The sequence below is a fragment of the Sphaeramia orbicularis genome, chromosome 16 (assembly GCF_902148855.1).
Source record: "Sphaeramia orbicularis chromosome 16, fSphaOr1.1, whole genome shotgun sequence".
Taxonomy (NCBI): Eukaryota; Metazoa; Chordata; class Actinopteri; order Kurtiformes; family Apogonidae; genus Sphaeramia; species Sphaeramia orbicularis.
In genome coordinates this window covers 23,129,924-23,149,056 of record NC_043972.1, presented here as the reverse complement: position 1 = coordinate 23,149,056, position 19,133 = coordinate 23,129,924, and the positions used below count along the sequence as shown (strand labels likewise).

The 19,133-nt window shown below is 38.8% G+C and overlaps 2 protein-coding genes and 1 long non-coding RNA gene across 3 annotated transcripts; 2 read left to right on the top strand and 1 right to left on the bottom strand.

Moving 5' to 3' along the window:
- The first annotated feature begins 35 nt into the window (after positions 1-35).
- Positions 36-6,147, top strand: ttc24 (tetratricopeptide repeat domain 24). The gene is made up of 10 exons (XM_030158386.1): positions 36-221; positions 752-1,045; positions 1,746-1,947; positions 2,017-2,223; positions 2,429-2,557; positions 2,794-2,915; positions 4,236-4,316; positions 4,413-4,471; positions 5,549-5,642; positions 6,073-6,147. Exons 1-10 carry the CDS (start codon positions 36-38, stop codon positions 6,145-6,147), a joined length of 1,449 nt encoding a protein of 482 aa, XP_030014246.1.
- An 825-nt stretch (positions 6,148-6,972) lies between these two features.
- LOC115435230 (uncharacterized) lies at positions 6,973-7,665 on the top strand. Its single transcript, XR_003937675.1, has 3 exons — positions 6,973-7,055; positions 7,459-7,498; positions 7,578-7,665. It is a non-coding gene; the product is annotated as an uncharacterized LOC115435230 (long non-coding RNA).
- A 3,580-nt stretch (positions 7,666-11,245) lies between these two features.
- Positions 11,246-19,133, bottom strand: LOC115435693 (gonadotropin-releasing hormone II receptor-like). The gene is made up of 4 exons (XM_030158279.1): positions 18,943-19,133; positions 14,928-15,468; positions 13,090-13,291; positions 11,246-12,030 (listed from the first exon to the last, which is right to left on the bottom strand). Exons 2-4 carry the CDS (start codon positions 15,465-15,467, stop codon positions 11,549-11,551), a joined length of 1,224 nt encoding a protein of 407 aa, XP_030014139.1. The 5' UTR covers position 15,468; positions 18,943-19,133; the 3' UTR covers positions 11,246-11,548.

Sequence of the window (19,133 nt, the reverse complement as noted above, 5' to 3'; positions counted from 1 at the left end):
TTTCATTCAAGTTGCCCCCTGTGGTCCAGGAGAACATGGCATCTGAGGAAGAGGAGGTGAAGGTGAGAAGGAGGAGGAAGAGGAGAAAGGCTGAGGTACCACCTGAGGTTCAAGCAGTGGACATTGAGGAGTTGACAACCCATGGTCATGATGCACTACAGAACGGACAGATGGATGCAGCTTTGAGCTGCTTTAAGGATGCATTGAAGGCCGCAGAGCGGGTGAGTCTATAGGGTCAAAACTAGAGCAGGGCAATGAAGTGGTAATGATAATTATCAGAATGTAAACAAAAGCATAAACATTTTTAATCTGTTAGGTAACGTCACTATTTTACATTGTCAGTTAAAACAAAACTTATGAAATGCTGTTTTACCTCATGTTGCTCTATATTTAAATTTTTTCTTCAGATTGTTTTGGATGATCTGTCTCAGGATTTTTTGAAAAGTTTGCTTGTCATGTCAAACCACAAATAACAATCTGGGTTCTTCAGCTTTCACTTAGGATCAAAAATAAACCAGGCTTTGACATTTAACATCCCTCTTAATAACAACTCTTTTTGTTTTATTTTTTTAAAATCATTAAACATTTTTGGACCTATCCCTTGTTATTTGCAAATGTTTCAGTTTCATTGGCTACTAATCAAACATAAAAATAAGATCAAAATAAACAAATAACATTATTACATTTCAAGAATTAAAGTGGACCTAGTGCTGAACCTTGGGGTACACCTCTGTACCTTGCTGCCCCTCAGTTACAGGACTCTAGGGTCCTGTCGGCCTGTTCCTTTAACCTGGGGGCAGCCTACGTGGAGGCTGGAAAACCTCACAGGGGGCTCAACTTCTTGCGGCGAGCTCAACCTGGACCAAAAGCGGACCGCCTCCCAGACCTGCAGTTCAACCTGGCCCTGGCCCACAATGCACTGGGGCAGACCCAAGAGGCTGCCACCTACTTCCTGCAGGCTGCACAGCTGTACAGGTCACAAGGAGATGGAGGCAATGAGGGCGACGCCTGCATGGAGATGAGCCGCTGCCACGCCCTGAACCAGGTCAGAACTTTTTTATTGTAGTTTTTTGTTTTTACCATTGTTGGTATGTAATTAATATAAGTTGACTGTTAACTGTTACCTGTGGTAATACCACCAGGAATGTACTTTGTTTCTATTTTTCACACACATTTTTGTTATACAATGTAAATACTGTCAAATGAGTTCATTCTAATTTGGTATAGGCCTATTTTGTTCATTGTTCTGGCTTGAAGTCAAAGGACTGGAGTGAGTATTTAAAATGTTATTATGTTAAGTTATTTGATGATGAGAATGGGGGTGGGATTAAATACGTTTTTCTTCTTCCCACTCCTTTTCGAGTATAGATGAATGATTTTGGAATTTTGAATTTGCATGTATTCTGTAAATGTAAATGAATGAACAAACAATTGAATGAATGAAATGAGAACCAGATCAGAACCAGAACCAGAAATTAAAAACAAATCAATTTATTTTCTCTGGGAACAAACAACTGCACTTTAAACCTTGAGAAATAAGAACATGCAAGAATTTTGTTACATTTATTTTTACTCATGTTTTTATGAGGGTTTTATTTAATACTTTCAGGGTTTTGTTTTGTTTGTTATGCTCATGTTAATCTAACCACTTTTGGCATGTTGATTTCCAGACTCATTCTGATTTGAAACTCTGTATAGTGATGCTGTTCAAGCTTCTACAGGTGTGTTTCTGTGTTTTTTTTCAGGACTGGACTCTGGCGGCTCAGGGTTTCTTGAGGGGTGCAGAGAGTTACAGAGTGGCGGGCATGTTGGATTCTTCAGCCACTGCCCTCAAAGAGGCAGGAAGTCACATGGTCAAATCAGATGAGTTCAGCCAAAGTGACATCATCAGCGTGTTGTCAGAGTGTTTGAGTATGACAGACAGCATCCCAGACCCAAGGACTCTGGGTAATCAACTTTATTAAGTACATGTAATCGGATTCATCGATTGATTACTGACCTGATATATCTCCCCAGGTGAGATATACCTTTCCGTGGGTGTGTCTTACTGCCGTCTCAGGTGTTTTGAGGAGGCGGTGGAGTGTTTTCAGAAGGCTGTAGGCCCAGCCTCTCAGCAGCCCCCCCTGCTGGCCAAAGTCCTACACAACCTGGGAGCTGCTCTAAACTCAGAAGGCCAATTCAGACAGGCGCTGGACTACCACAGACTGGCAGTTGGACTGTATGGTAAGATGATCAGTAACACTAATCAGATGATCATTTACATCAGAAACTAATCATTTTCATCTGATATCAGTCATACAGATCGCACATTAATCACAGAGATCATCAAATACACTGATCATATCAATCACATAGATCTGACATCAGTGGTTATATGTGTGTTATGTTACTATGTGTTACTCAACTGTATCTATGTGAATTTGTGTAGGTTCTCTGGGTTTCCGTGGCGACCAGGCACGGTGTTTCAGTAACCTGGCATTTGCCTGCAGTCAGCTGGGTGAGGAAGAAGAGGCAGCAGAGAGCTTCATCCACGCCCTGCAGGCTTTCAAAGACACCGGTAACGTCAGTACAATGAACAGTACTTGTTCATTACAGTGTGTTTTATTGATCAGTAAGGGACTGATCAATAAAAGTCAAGCAAATATACTGACAACAAAAAGAATTTCGTCCTCACCTTTCTGTTTGTTTACTTGTATGTTGATCTGTCTATTTGTTTACTGTGCGTTTACCTGTGTGTTTACCTGTCTGTTTATGTGTTTACCTGTGTGTTTACCTCTTTACCCGTGTGAGCAGCGGACCACCGGGCTCAGGTCCAGGTGTGTGAGTCATTGGCTGAATGTTACCTGAAGCAGAGGAAACAGCAGAAAGCCATTCAGCTCTACAAACAGGCTCTGACCTCTCTGTCTCACTGTCAGGTGAGACACATGGGGAGGTCAAAGGTCAGGTCAGACCATACCTCTCAATGTGTAGAACTGTGTTCACACTGATCCTCTACATACAAAGATGGTGCAGCATTCACTTCACCAGTGATTTGAAACAGTTTATTTCCTGTCTCCTAAGGGAGTCAAAAGGATTATGACCATCATGTGGATTAATGCAAGTACATGAATAAAGTCTAAATACAGTAATAATGCACAAATATTGTTTTTCTTACAGGTTACTAAACATATTTTATCATACTTAGCATTTACTTTATTTTCCTGCTCATTGTTACCTCATTTAGATCAGATTTATTTTATTTCATTAGGTCCATAGATGCGTGCTGGGGAAAATGGGTGTTGTGTGTGACTTTGGAACAAAAGAATCTCCTGAAATCTGGAAATGACATTCAGTTCTGTTGGAATGCAAGTGATGAGATATGTCCCTAGTGTCCTAAAGGGGCAGGGCAGTGGAGAAACAATAAGACACGGAAACATCTGGTTCTTGTAATCATAACGGTCATAAATTGTAGACGCTCCTCGCATTCAGCCACCTAAAATGTGTTGTAGATTTAATCAAATCACGTTAGGTTGAATTTACTAGCTTAGAAAAAAAAGATTCACATTATTTCTTATTAAATAAACACTCTTGCATTTATAAAGTCTGATCTCTGGCGATAATGAAACAGAAGATTAGCAATTTTTTATTTTGTTGTGTCTTTGTGTTTGCTTTGTCTTTGTTTTTGATGGTGTTTTCATCTTTGTTGTGGATCATGATGTTATGTTGTTTTGCTGTATTGGTCTCATTGTTGTTGGTAATGTTATTGTTTGTGATGTTATTTTGTCTTTGTTCTCCTCATATTATTATTGTCTTTGTTGTGTTGGAGAGTGTTTTGTGGTCTGTTCTTGATTGTCTCTTTTTTCTTGACATTATTGATAAGATAAAACAAGGTAAGTTAAAATAAGATAAGATAAAATAAGATGAGATAAAATAAGATGAGATAAGATAAGATGAGATGAGATGAGATACTATAAAATAAAATAAGATAAGATAAGATAAGATAAAGTTTATTGGTCCCACAGTAGATAAAGTTCACTGTCACAGCAAGTATAAAAACAGACATATAAGAAAGAAACAAGTAAAGAAAAATTAACTGAAATGAGAAAACACAACATAATAATAAAAATTACAAAGACAAAATCTCTAATATTGCAGGTAGTGAAGAAAGTGTAAGAGGTCAGAGCTGCTGTAAGTGCTGCCACTCACACAGCACCGTCTTGATTGATGCTTTTCTTGTTGTCATTGCTGTTTTTCAGGATGATTCTGCTGATGTCGGGGATCATCTGGTGGAGCGTCTGACGTCGGTGCTTCAGCAGAGTTTATCTGTCAGTCCTCGGGTCTGATCACACAACCCCATGTGCTCATTAAACACTGATCAATAACAGCGTTCTAATGAATGGAACACAATCTAAATCTGATTTTCTATCATGCAGAGGCGACACCCACCCAGACCTCACCCTACCAGACCATACCCACTCAGCCCACCTGTCAGGTAACAGCCAATCACAGACATCATCAAACACGTATGTCCCACTTGAGACTCAGTTCATATCTGCATTCTCAGACCACCCAGTCCTTGAGTGTTCAGGTCCCTGTTGGGTTCAGGTTCATCTGCGTTCGTATCTGTCAGACCATCCAGTTGATCTTTCTAAAATTATATATAAAAAAATATATCTATATACAGGGTGGGGAAGCAAAATTTACAATATTTTGAGGCAGGGATTGAAAGACAGTGTATGACCAATTAGTTTATTGAAAGTCATGAGAATTTATTTGCCACAAGAAACTTTACATAATAGAAAATGTTTTTATTCTATGTGTCCTCCTTCTTTCTCAATAACTGCCTTCACATGCTTCCTGAAACTTGTGCAAATGTTCCTCAAATATTTGGGTGACAACTTCTCCCATTCTTCTTTAATAGTATCTTCCAGACTTTCTCGTAATAGTTTTGCTCATAGTCATTCTCTTCTTTCCATTATAAACAGTCTTTATGGACACTCCAACTATTTTTGAAATCTCCTTTGGTGTGACGAGTGCATTCAGCAAATCACACACTCTTTGACGTTTGCTTTCCTGATTACTCATATGGGCAAAAGTTTCTGAAAAGGTATGGATAATAGTGTTAGGTATGATTATGACATCAATATATGTTTGGTTTCAAAACAATTGACGTAGTGCCTGCTGAGAAAAAAACAACTAAATGTTCATTGTAAATTTTGCTTCCCCACCCTGTAGTTTGCCCAGATTTATAGACACACAGCATTCCTGGAGTATCTTCAATTCCAGCTTACTGCTCCTAGTGTGTGCTATGTGCTAATGTTAATTGCTAATGCTAATGCTATATTCTGTGTCTGTATTAGGATGGGTAGATGGCAGAGACCAAATTTCCTTTTCTAGACCAAGTGTTTGGTAAATAGATGGATGCAAGGAACATGAACAGGGATTTTAAATGATCCGTAAAAGTTCAGTTCATCAGTTTCTCATTTTTATATGTGTCCGTCCATCTCATGGGGACTGGGAAACAAAGACCCAAAATCAATACATTACCAATACTGGACTGTCCACACAGGAGGCATGACATCACACAGAGTCCAAGCAGAACATCCAACCAGCAACCAGCTGAACAGAAGGGGGAGGGGCCAGGTGAGTCTCTGCTGTTCAAGGTAGAAGCAAGAATTCATATCATTAAAAATGCACAAACCTCTGGTCTGATGTGTGTGATATGGCCTGGTGGGACTGTTCTAGTTGATCCAGTTTCATCACTCTGTCACTGTTGTTCTTTCTGCTACTTTTACATTAACTGTTTATAGTTATGGCCTAATCATAATAGTTTGTCCAAGTTCACGTAAGTCTTTGCTTGCGGTTTGGTGAATAATGTTAATGATATTTCAGCTATTAGCCTCCAAAGTTCTGTAATTCATGTCAGTTTAACTCTATTTTATTTATGTACAGGGTTCCCGCGGGGTCTTAAAAAGTCTTAAAAGTCTTGAATTTACAAATCTGCATTTAATACCTTGAAAAAGTCTTTAAAAGGTATTACATTTGATATGGTAGGTCTTAAGTTACCAACTTGACAATTTATATTGGAATTAGGAACCGGTTATCGCTAAGCTTGCAGCCCCCTGGGAGAAATCACTCAGAACAATGAAAATCAAGGCGCTGGAGTAGATAAAGAAATTTTTCCCAAATTCTAGGAGTCACGAATTTTTGCCAGTATATCTGTGAAATAGGCATTAAATTCTGTAGTAGTAGTCTTAAAAAGGACTTAAAAAGTCTTGAATAACTTGTAGCAACCTGTAGGAACCCTGTATATAGCATCAGTCATAATACAGGATTATATCACAGAAGGGAAAACACAATTTTCTGTAACAATATTTGGGTCATCTTGGACTTAAGAGCTCTTCGGATCAGATGTGAGTTTAACAATAGACAAGCAAAATAAACAACCTCATCTATAGCCTAAACTATGGCATGTGCTTTAATTTAAAGTTGAAAAGCACAGATATGTAATGTTTCTCTGCAAATGTAATATTCACTGTGCTGCACGGTGAATAATGTATTCACTCATGGTGGAAAAAAACAGCGGCTCATCAAATAGCATTACACCTATAAAGCACTTTTAGTACATGTTTGTGGGATTTGGAAAATGTCTTTGCACCCAAATTGAGGACATTAGCTGGGTAGTCAGTACTTTAACGTATCCCAGCATCTAGCCTTAGTTTAGGTGCTCCTCATCGGTTTCTGAGAGACTGCAGCAGGGTGTAGAAGTCCAAGTTTAGATTAATCTTAACACCTGAGATGAAGACAGAGGGAACGTGTGGCTGTATTTACTGATGGTGAATCATCACACTGTGTGAAACAGGAACTGAAGGAGCAGTGCATTCTGGGTACAGAACAGTCAACCAGACAGCTACAGAAAGTCCTGAATATATGAACATGACAACTGGACTGCACAGGTAACACACAGGTGATGACACTGACTGATAGGGAAAGGAGACAATACCACTCCAACACCTGAACCATGTCTCTATGTTCCAGTCTGGACCAGTCCTACCAGTCCGACCAGCTGCATCACAGTGAGTCTCTGCACCTGGATCACAATTGACATGACCGACACTGTTTTTTTGTGAAAGGGGAGAAAAACTGATCATATCTGCAGGAAATCTCTCTGTTAAATCTTTCCCCTGACAGGAAACATTGTTGAAACATGTTTAGTTTAGAGAGAACTTTTCAACCTTGCAGTGAAATATTAAGCGGAGTTAACTGAAAATTTTGAGAAATAGATTAAATATCTCACTTAAGTCGTATGAAGTATATAAAGAGATATAAATAGATATACTAAGTTTTAGTAGTTTGAATTCAGCAGCAGCAGATTGTGGTGCAGGAAAAGGTCATCATGTGTTGTAAAATTGACCATAAAAACAATGTTAACCACGTGTTCTAAACTCATTGGATGATTTTACCTGTGGATGTCTCCAGGTGAGCCGTGGTCAGACAGTGGGAACCATCACACAGACAGGTGAGACCACCGTATCACCCAGACTGTTACAAAACAGGAGGTTTAATGGTGGTTGTGATTGATGCTTCTTATTTTTCAGTGAACACTCATTGGTTCAAAAGGTTGAGGCTCCACCCCCCGGTCCCCCTGACAACAGACAGACGACATCCCTTTTGGTGAGGCTGAGGTCTCGGTTCTGCTCACTGATGTAAGATGACCAGTCAAGAGAAGATCCTTCGTGATTTTACATCCTGGACTCTAGCATCAGGATCTGGATCGGACTGAGGATCTTTCTATCTAACACACACATTCTCAAATCACCCACAATCCTCTGCACCACTCTTTCAAACATTATGCTAAATATTATAACACATTTCAAACATAAAGTGATTTCAGTGTAAGTAAAATACCTTGAGATAATTGTCTATTACTGCTGCCACCACATTGAATTGAACTGAACTGAACTGAATTGAACTGAATTAAATTGAACTGAAAGTTCTTAGTTGTATATGAGCCAGAAGAAAAGGGCTGCAGTGCTTAAACAACAAAATACAGAAACACTGAGAGGCTATTTAATTCCAGATTGAGTCCAAATAAAGAGAATGTAATTTAAAAAATATTCAATCAAGTAAAAGAATCATCAGTACGTAAGAATTACACAGCAGTAAACCTTATAGTCTTTATACATCAGGAAAGAATAAACACAATGTGCAAAATGCTCACTAAACCATTAACTTGCAATAAAACACTGCCAGCGATGTGAGTTATCAACAACTGTTCAATAAAATGGTCTGAATAAATTGTGTCCATCTCATTCTTCATAAATGACGTCAGGGTTGAGCGATGTCAAACACATTTAGTTGAGTGGTTGTTCTGATATGGCTCATCAACAACTGAATCAATGATTTACTGAGTCTCTATGGATCACTTCAACCTTATCTAACATTTTTATCAATTTCTTCAATATCTCAATCCTCACTTATACACAGAGTATCTGAAACATGTAAATATCAACTATGTCCTCAGACAGACACTGTTTAACCTGCAAACAGTAGGAGTCAATGAACATCATCAGCATTAAACATATGCACAGAATGAACAGTGATACAACGCAGTGCTGTGAGTTTTTTTACAGACGTATGTGATAAATAAAGTACTGACCCAGAACTCGAAAGTAAAAAAATAACAGCAAAACCAGTCAATCCACAAACATAAACTTGCACATCACATTGTGTACTGTTTGTCCACTAGATGGTGATAACTGCCCTTGTTGTGAGCAGAAGCTCAGCTCAGATGACAAAGACAATCAGCATCAGTACCAAACTAATAAGACAAAAAAAAAAAAAAAATCTAGGTGGAGGTAATTTCTTTAATTGAAGTATTATTTTTCCTGTTTAGAAGCCTAATCTCCATTAGATAATTCGTTAAAAAAAAAAAAAAAATTACTATTAGCCCTGATTTATTAATGAATTGGTGCTCTTAGCTCTGATCCTATTATCATCACAGTGCTGCAGAAATTCCTGCTTTCTCATGTTAAAATCAGAGGTGTTTTTAATGTATATGTTTCATTCAGTGTCTGAAATAAGGTCTGTGATGAACACAAGCTTGGTTGATATGCAATGATTCATATACACACGTGGACAAAATTGTTGGTACCCCTCTGTTAAGGGGGTACCATCATTTTTGTCCAGGCCTGTTTCGTGAGTTTGTTTTTTTAAAATAATTCTGTTGAACTACAATTCAAAAGCAATGTCTGATTTTTTTTGGTTAATTTTCATAAAATTTTTATTTATAATTACTTTTGTCAGATTCAAGTTATTTCTGTGACCATTGTGGGTTTTTCTGTCATTAACAGAGGGGTACCAACAATTTTGTCCATGTGTGTATATCAGTAAGTACCCTACTGGTAAATTCTTAAAAGGTGTTGTTTAAGTGAATATTGACAATAAATGGTATCGTCCCCATCAAAACCTCCTACGCCGAAACACAAGTGTAATATGTTGCATTGTTTTTGGAAGTTCCATATATCAAATACAGATTAGAAAATAATTTTTGTTCCACTGTGAGATAGTAGTGAAAAGTCCTTATTTGTGGTGAATATGAAAATGTGACAAACCCTACATCTAACAGAAAAAGATTTGTCTAAGTTATTGACAACAAAATCACAGTTATCTCAATGACAAGTACCTTATAAATAAGGAAAAGGTTGTGTTGAGGGATTATTAGATCGAATGGAAATCACAGATAAAAGTTACAGTATTTAGAAAGCTGTTCATCTAAACATGTAGTAAAAACATACTGTATTTCCTGTAACAGTGTTCAGATCATTATTCCTGTTTACAGCAGCTTTTAATCCGAATCAGGTTTGTATTTTTGACAGAACTTTATTTATATTAATATATATTTTGCTTAACTGAATTAAAATCTCTCTGTTGTTTCAATACACACAAACCATGTCTTGACAGAGCAGGGACTTTAGTGAAAGTGCTGCTTCAAAACTCTTTAAATAGTGTCATATTAACCCAGTTGGTAGGGTGTCCACTGACCAATGACCGAAGGGTTGGGGGTTTGAATCCTGGCTCCGACTGTCCACATGTCCTTGGGCAAGATACTGCACCCTAAATTGCTTCCAGTAGCTTCTTGGCAGTGCCTGGCATGGTGGCAGCCGCCCATTGGTGTATGAGTGTGTGTGTGTGTGTGTGTGTGTGTGTGTGTATGTGTGTGTGTGTGTGTGTGTGTGTGTGTGTGTGTGTGTGTGTGTGTGTGTGTGTGTGTGTGTGTGTGTGTGTGTGTGAAGGGGTGAATGTGAGGCTTTGGGCACCATGAAGGTGTGGAAAAGCACAATTTGTAAGTGCAGTCCATTTGCCATGTATTAAGATAAAGTCAAACAACAGGAGTCAAGGAGTTCATCTACACAATTAAAACGATGAGGAAAATCCCCCTGTCCAAAATACAAAAAGAGCATGAGGAAAATATAAGAGAGAAAGAGAAAACTGGCAGAAAAGGTTAACATCAATAATCCATTGGTGAATCCACTGGTGAATATCATACACAACAAATGCAACAAGATGAAAACAACATAAAAGATCCCAGATAGCAAAATCATTATGGCTTAAATCTGGCCCAAAACTGGCATGCCATTTTGGCAAAGTTCTGGGTGGATGTATGGGCCCTAAATGGCCCAAAATAGGCAAGTCAAAATCAAACCAGAAGGAAGTCAAAATTCACCCAAAAGTAATTGTGGACTTCCAAAATATAGCCATAATCATCCCAGAAAAGCCCCAAATCCCCATAATCCAGCCAAAAAGTAGCCAAAACTGACCCAAAGAGAGGCCAAAAGGAGGCCAAAATTCACCCAAAATTTGTGTTGATCATGCTTTTGAAATGAAGTGGGTTTTCTTCTGGGTAGAAATTCACACTCTTTGTGCAGTGTTTTGGCTTTACAGAAATATGCCAAAACGCAACCACAACACATCCATATATGGAATAAGATGTTGCTGCTCTGTAGTTAATCTTTTGGCTTGCCATAAACATGCCATACCATCCCTATACTTGATCCCGTTCTTTGCCCAGTCTTTTGGTTAACCAGACATATGCCATAACTCAGCCATATATTGCTGGTGCCTCCATATCTATTATGGATAATCTTAATCATACCATAGTTGAGCCTAAAGGTTTTCATAATACCAAAAGAAAGCCAAAAATGCCAAATATATGCCATAATACTGCCAAAATATTTGCTATCTGGGATGAGACCACATGAAACAGATGGTGAAGAAATGGAGACTGGATCATGGAGAAAAAGTGTCTTAATCTTTCCAGTTCTGTTGTTGACACTGAAAACTGCTTTGCACATTTGAATGAAGCTCATGCTCATTATTTTCAGTGTATTGTTTGTCCGTCACAGGCTTTCTTTGGACTTTTTTTCTTTGGCAACATTTCAGAGTCTGGTCATTGTCACTTTCACTTATGTAAAGAATCTGAAATTTCACTAAGTCTGTTTTTACACCAGTATCCAGAAAATCATGTATGATGATCAATTTGATTATTTATTTTACACTACTGGGACATTTAAAGCTGTACTGGTTGAATTTGTCCACTAGGGTGCAGTCTGACTCCTGAACCTCCTGATCTCTCTGTATCTCCAGGTCCAGCATCCTGGTTCTGATTGACACCTGCATCATTTAACTCATTGTTCCTGCCGTTAGGACCCTGGCGAGCCGACAGTCGGTCAGCAAATCGTGATGAGGCCTCTGCATCCATCCTGCGGCGGCAGCAGGCGGCCAGGTCAGCTCTGAAGGAGGGTGTGTAGAGGCCATAGATGACAGGGTCACAGCACGTGTTCAAGTTCCCAAACACGAAGAGGGCGTGGTGGACGTACTCGGGTGTGACACGCAGCATATCCGGCTGGAACCAGTACCAGATCCCCAACAGGTAGTACGGAGTCCAGCAGACCACGAAGGACAACACGATCACCACAGTCATCTTCAGCGTCTTCATCCGAGCCTTGGGGATGATGTCGGTGCCGCTGCGACGCAGACAGGACTCACCTGCTGAGAGGGGGAGGAGCTTCAATTAGACCAGGGGTGTCACTCTCATTTCAGGTCAGGGGCCACATACAGCCCAAATTAATCGCCAGCGGGCCAGACCAGTAAAATAAATAGAATTAGAATTTATAAATAATGACAAGTCAAAAAATTTATCTTTGTTTTATTGCAAAAAAAGTAAAATTAAATGAAAAGGTTTGCATTGACAAACTATCCTAAAAATGTGAATATCCTGAAGATCCATGAACAACCAGATATCTTTTAGGAAACATAAGTGAAATTTTACCTGTATTATACGTCAGTTTTTTATTTACACATGTGCATTACAACATATAGATCACAGTGGATCTACAAAGGCACAAAACATTTAATAACTGGCACCTGGAACTGAAAAATATAGCATTAAACTTTATGATCAATACAACATCATAAGACTAATTGACACTCTTGAGTGCCATTGTCTTCTGCGTAAATTTTGGACACACAAAGAAAAAAAACAAACAACTATCTTCAGTGATATTCATTGCCTGGCTCATACTTTAGGTAAAATACATTGTAACAAGATGTTTTTCTTGCATGGAAATGTGTGTATATTTCATTGGAATATTTGCTACCTCTTTCACATGAACATTTCAGACTAAAAAGGACACAGGAGGTAAAAACACAGTAGTATAGTAGCTAATAATTGTAAAAATAATAACACTAATGTCAATTTTTGCTCCTTATGTTCTTTTTCAGCTGCAGCAGTGTAGAGGCCTTTGTAAAAATGAGCGAGTAAGTATATCATGTCCTCTGATCTACTTGTGCCTCCACAGAATTTTGTCTTGTTTTGCATGACACCCCATCAGAGTATCAGAGGTCACTAGATAAAAGTAGTCCTACGTGAATAGACCTTAACTTTTCAATAACTACCGTAACCTGACTGTACAGACAAGTGTGGTGCAGGTATTCTGTCTATTATTTTCCAGGTGTTCCTTACTTTGTAGTGTTTTTTTTTTTTTTTTCTTTTTTTTTTTAACTTTGTTGTGTTTTTTTAGGTGCTCTTTAATTTTCAGGTGCTCTTACCTTTGTTGCTCAGATGCTGGCGGTGGATATGCAGCAGGATGCGACTGTAGCAGCAGCTCATCACCAGTAGGGGCACAACATACAGTGTGATGAAGTGGAACATGTTGTAAAGTGTTTCCTGCCAGCGGTGGCTGAAGCTGCCATGAGTTGCACACTGTGTGAAGTCCACTCCTTCGGCCTGGACAGCCCGGAAAATGAACAACTGCCCAGTGAGACAAGGAAAGGGGTTCATTTTTTCATCATCACTGTATATGCAGTTTCAGGAGCTAAAAACCACTTCAGTTACTGTACTTCAAAAAGTTTAAGTTAGGTCAAAAACCATAAAGATCTGTGGCTCTTGAGAATTTTTTTTTCATCTGGAACCTTAGTTCAACACAGAACATATACACCATATTTCACTCAGAAATACAGTGTTCCCAGTACAGATCCGGTAGAGACAGTGACAAATACAGTAGCTCTGGTGTGTATTAGCATTGTTAGCATTCCTTATGGAAACCAAAGGGGGTAGTTAGCCTGAGCTAACAGTGGGGGGGTGCTGCATTAATCTGAGGCAGAACATTCCTGCAGGGATTTAACACTCACAGCTCTGAGTGAACTTTTGCCTGGATCTGTCCCTGAACGCCTCATCAATTGATCAGTTCTATGGTCATATCCCCTTTGCCCAAAGCAAGTGAGAGCTGCAATGTGTCCTTCACCTGTTTATTATAAATTAAATATTAATATAGCATGTGAAGATAAAGGAGCAATAGACTGATGGTATAATGAATACTAATGTCACATGAGAAGATAAAGGTATTATTACAGTGTATGTATATATATATATATATATATATATATATATATATATATATATGTATATATATATATATATATATATATATATATATATATATATATATATATATATATATATATATATATATATTACATTGTGATCTCTTTGTGTTAGCAACAAAACATCAACTTCATTAATTCACCAGTTAGTTACTTAAAATAATAATGGTTTCATTAATCACATGTAAAAAAAAAAACTTGTCACCACAATTATTCATGTGAATGAATTAATCTGATACCGAATGTCAATGTATATACTGATCTTACTCTCACTATTTCTTCACGCAAGAAAGAGTTACTTCAGTCTGAAATCCTACCATTGAGTGAGTCTGGAAAAACCGATGTGGATATGTTCGGTCCATCTGTGGTATGGTCATTACCTCTGCCTGGAGGTATTGTGATAACTTTGCTTTGTGTGTTTGTGAGTGTGCGTGCATGCGTGCGTGTTTGCGTGTTTGTTTGTTAGCAAGATAACTTAAAAAGTTATGGATGGATTTTCATGAATCATGCCAGTATTTTCATGAAATACTGGCACAAGGAAGAAGTGATTAAATTTTGTTGGTGATCGGGGGGGGGGCAGATCTATCTTGGCGGAGGTCTGCGCTCTCGGAATGCTTTTCTTGTTTTGTTGAGTATTTGCTTGTTTTGTTCAGAATCTGGTTTGACAACATTAGATCATACAGAACACCCTAAGGAACATTGGGGGAAAAAATGATAGGTGGAAAAAAAAAGATGAACTTTTGCGAGATTTCACAAGAGTTCTTGCAAAAGTTCGTCTTTTTTTTTTTTTTTTTACCCATGTCCCTTAGGGGGCTCCGTAAGTCAAACTGAACACCTTCATTCTACTTGAACTGAATTTTTCTGTCCATTCCTGTGGGTCTGTTACCTGTCTGTCCAACTCCTCCCCTTGTCTCCCTGTCTAACCCCTCCCCCTCTGATAGGCTCCACCCCTCATGTCCATAACTCCTCCCCCTGCCATAGGCCTCACCCCCTCCTGGTCTTACCTGAGGTGATGCCAGCAGCAGACTCAGGCTCCAGGCTGTCAACAGCATTCGGCGGTTCCTGTGGTGTGCACTCAGAGCATCGAGCGGCCGAAGGATGGCATGATGGCGGTCAAGGCTGATGACAACCAGGACGAAGGCGGAGGCCTGCATGGCGAAGAGCTTCAGAAAGCACAGCAGCTTACACAGTGCATCACCTCCATACCACTGTACAGTCACGTTCCACACTGCATCCAGAGGCATCGCCACAAACGTCACCATAAGGTCAGCCGCCGCCAAGCTGAGCATCAGTGGCCGTAGGTGGGACGCCAGCCGTCGGCCCCGCCCACACCACACACTGACCAATAGAGCCAGGTTACTGCAGGCAGCAAAGAGGAAAAGCACAAAGGTGGCGCCAACACGGAACTGAGCGGCCCGGGTGAAGCTGGGAGCATCCCAGTCCAACAGTGGAGGATACTGGGAGGTGTTGGGAAGGGGTGTGGCTACTGATTGTGTGGGTGGAGCCAGCGATGACAGCCTCAGGACTGACCAGTTACCTGACATCCTGTAGGGAACAGGAAATGTGTCGGTAATCTCACCTGTCGCATCACAAACACATCAAACACATTTCACATCTAACTGACAACATTAAAACACATAAAAAACACATTAATGAGCATTAATCCATAATTATTCTTTAGTTAAGAGTGTAGGTTTGCACAGTCCAACAGAGGCTAGGCATGTACACATGAGCTGACCTGTGGTTGTGCTGTTTTTCCACCGAAATACTGTGGTCATGGGTCATTATGACATTGTTTATATCTTACCATTAGCTAATGTCAACAAATGAACAGGCTAATTCCCTGCGCAATAGAGAGCTGAAGTCTTGTTCTTTCTTGATTGGCATCATCTACATATATGTTTGTGAATTTCAATGATCATCTTAGAAGCCAAAAAGTGTCATTATGTGATAACCAACACACTTCACTAACACCAAAGCAGCCACTGCCTTGGTATATTTTATCAGTTCTGAATTTCTCAATTCAAGTCTGAACAGATTAAGGAGACAGTTATGATGACATCACATCTGCGATTTTCAAGTGTGGAGTTTTTATATTTATGTATTTTCACAGTCTCAGCAGTATTGGAAACCAAAAAATGGTTCCAGAACTGGTGGAACTTTTTGAAACGTAACTGTATGAGTTGATGATAAACTACAAACATATTTAGGACATAATGTAAATCAGGCACAGGGATAAGCAGCTTATATCAAACAGCTGGAGGAAATTTGAAGAAATAGTACTTCTTCTCTACTCTTGTTCTTGGTTTTGGGACAGTACGTTAATTCAGAGCAGTGCCCTCTGGTGGATTGAAACACTCATTCCAGTATAATGGACGCAAGGAAGTATAAATGCATGTTCACACCATTTGAAACACATGTATGTTTCCTTACGTACATGGAGCATAAATGAGCTTTAAGCCTGTTTTTCCATCATACGTTCTAGACACCTCTGTCCTTACTCTGTGGACCTCTCTGATTACCACCATGACCCTGTTGGAGGTCTCTGGCCTCATGTTGAACCTGTAGTGTCACCAGCTCAGCTCTGATTGGACGTCCACTACCCACCTGTCTGTTCATCCCTTTGCGTTTATCTACAACCTAACAATCCATCAGCTCTTACTGGGAATAGACTTCCTGTCTCAGTTTGAGATAAGGGTCTGGTTAAAGCACAAAGCACCTGATGGATGACCTGAGGTGTTACCATGGAGACGAGCTAACGAGGTACAGAAAGGGACATGATGAGAAACACATCCTCCAGGTGTTAGTCCAAGCCCTCTGTCCATCTGATCATTCAGTTTTCATTTCAGTTTCTACATTAGATGTGTACATGTCACTTTATCCATATTAAAAAATTGAAGAAAAAAAAAGCTCAAGAAGATTAACAGGTTTACTTCCACATCTCTCAAATCAACCAAATTAATAAAATAAATAGAAATAACCAAAGAAATTACAAAATGAGCAAAACAATCAATGAAATCAACACAATGATCAATAAAATGACCAAAGATGAATGTGCTGATTATGTTCATGCATTCCAGGTGGAAGTGGGCGATCTGCAGAGCTGTGGAGATGGCATCATTGGATCTGTTTATACATGTTGTACCTTTTGTAACATTAGCAGACATTTACAAATCAGCAAACACCTGTGTTAACAGACTATAGGGGAACTATTTATATGCTTATATCTTTATCTGTGTGTATCAATTTTCCCATACTCAGAATAGATGCCACAGGAAGGATCACATTTTACATGGAAACTGTGAGGATGACTTATTAATAATGCATTGTGGGATATTTTAAGTCGACATAATGCAATATTCATCCTTGTAGTTTCATTGTGAATTGTGAGCGGTTTTAGCCATAGATTATGAAACGAACACACAAACAGAGATCCGTTTACAGAGTGTAGGTATTTATAGTACGTCTGTGTGAGACTGTGTGTTCAGATTGAGTTTCCTCCGTGAGTCACAGTGCGACAGATCCTTCTGGAAACCACGCACACACTCTGTTTTACATTACATACTGTCAGTCAATGCATTGCTGGTGTGATGTTGTTGGTTTCACCTCCTGAAGGTAAATACTTCTGTTAAAGTTTGAGATTTGTTCCCACATGTGCCTCAGTAGTAGAGTCTTTGTTGTTTTATACTGCGCTTCATATTCTGATATAAAATGCAAGGGAACGGGTACCTGAGTATTCTTTTGGGGTTTCTACTTTGAATATTTCCTCATTTGTATTATATATGAGTATGCAGTCACATACTCAGTGCACTCATCTATATCTCACTGTGACTTCAGAGCAGAAGTGAAGCACATGTTTTATGCTGCATGACTGCATACACACTGAATGTAAAGATGCCAACAAATCTGTACTGGCCATGTGGATTTAACCCATAAAGATCAAGTGCTACTTTTGTGGCAGTTCCCAAATAAATTTTTCTGTCTATTGAACCTTTGTAAAGCAATTTATTACCATTTATTATATATTATCTTCTATACTTTGCATTTTTCACTGTAAATCATGTGTTTCGTTATATTTAAATTCAGTAAATCAAATAAAGGTTGCCAGTGGAGGTTTGGGTCTTTATGGGTTAAAATGTTTCAACAAAGAAATAAATAAATAAATGTGATGTCTGAGAGTCCCTGCAGCACCAAGTGGAGAGCTGAGTATCACCTTATACATATACATTATCTCTGTGCAATATAGGGATCATCACCATCTACTAATGGATTGTATCTATGGTGTTCCAACATCACTAATTTGACATAACTGTAAATAAATCTGTCGACATAATGGGTCAAAACCCAGAACCACTATGTATGATTTACCCCGTGTCCATAAAAATTGCTACTACAACCTGGCAAATTCTGTCTTTACTCCTAAACATTCAGGATTATTATGTGAGAAAATGTTGTCTGTGTGAATATTATATCTTGCTAAAACACTTGTTAAATTTGAGTTGCAATATTCTAAAAGTGGTGAAAAGGGTGAAAGCTGTTTTTGTGTTTGGTATGAACTTAATTCTACTGTCAGCAGTGCAGTGAACATGAGGATTAAAGTCTAAAATTACAGAAAGAGCAGAACCTGAACCTCAATTAAGCAAAACAAGCTGAGGCTTCTGGGTATTGTAGTATTTAGAGTAAGAAATTATAGGTGTGAAACTGTTGCAGTATGTCTACAGTTTTGATTGTACAAAATGCAAAATAGTAAAAACAAAACTTATAAATGAACTGATATGTAAGAACTTGTAGAAACTGATACAAACACTGTAAAGTGATTCCTAAACCAAACCAAACCAAACTGAAACAGAAGTATTAAACAGCCAGATGTTGAATGCACTGATTGAATCTGAGATATACCAGTGAATATCAAGAAGTATCTACTCTAAGAAGAGATAGTATAAGACTTGTATTTTCTGTCTGCCTGCAGGGTTTGTATCCCTCCTGGAATCATGTCATTCACTGTAAGAGTGTTTTTACCTGATCAGCAGCTTTCTGTCCTCAGCTCCGACTCCTGTGTTCTACCGCCCATGTTTTCATTTCCAGTCCAAAACTGGAATAATCCAAAAGAACCAAAACAAGTTAAAAGAACTTTTAAAACCCAGAGGAACCAGAAGAACCATAATAACCTCAATCACTTTGCAGAACCTGAGGAATGACTCTGATCTGAT

Excerpts from the sequence above, each read along its gene's own strand:
- ttc24 (XM_030158386.1), top strand. The coding sequence starts at position 36 with ATGGCATCTGAGGAAGAGGAGGTGAAGGTGAGAAGGAGGAGGAAGAGG. Across the intron at positions 1,046-1,745 it reads GCTGCCACGCCCTGAACCAG|GACTGGACTCTGGCGGCTCA; the intron begins GTCAGAACTTTT and ends GTTTTTTTTCAG. Across the intron at positions 1,948-2,016 it reads CCCAGACCCAAGGACTCTGG|GTGAGATATACCTTTCCGTG; the intron begins GTAATCAACTTT and ends ATATCTCCCCAG.
- LOC115435693 (XM_030158279.1), bottom strand. The coding sequence starts at position 15,467 with ATGTCAGGTAACTGGTCAGTCCTGAGGCTGTCATCGCTGGCTCCACCC. Across the intron at positions 13,292-14,927 it reads TGCTGCTGGCATCACCTCAG|TTGTTCATTTTCCGGGCTGT; the intron begins GTAAGACCAGGA and ends CTCACTGGGCAG. Across the intron at positions 12,031-13,089 it reads CCAGCATCTGAGCAACAAAG|CAGGTGAGTCCTGTCTGCGT; the intron begins GTAAGAGCACCT and ends TCCCCCTCTCAG.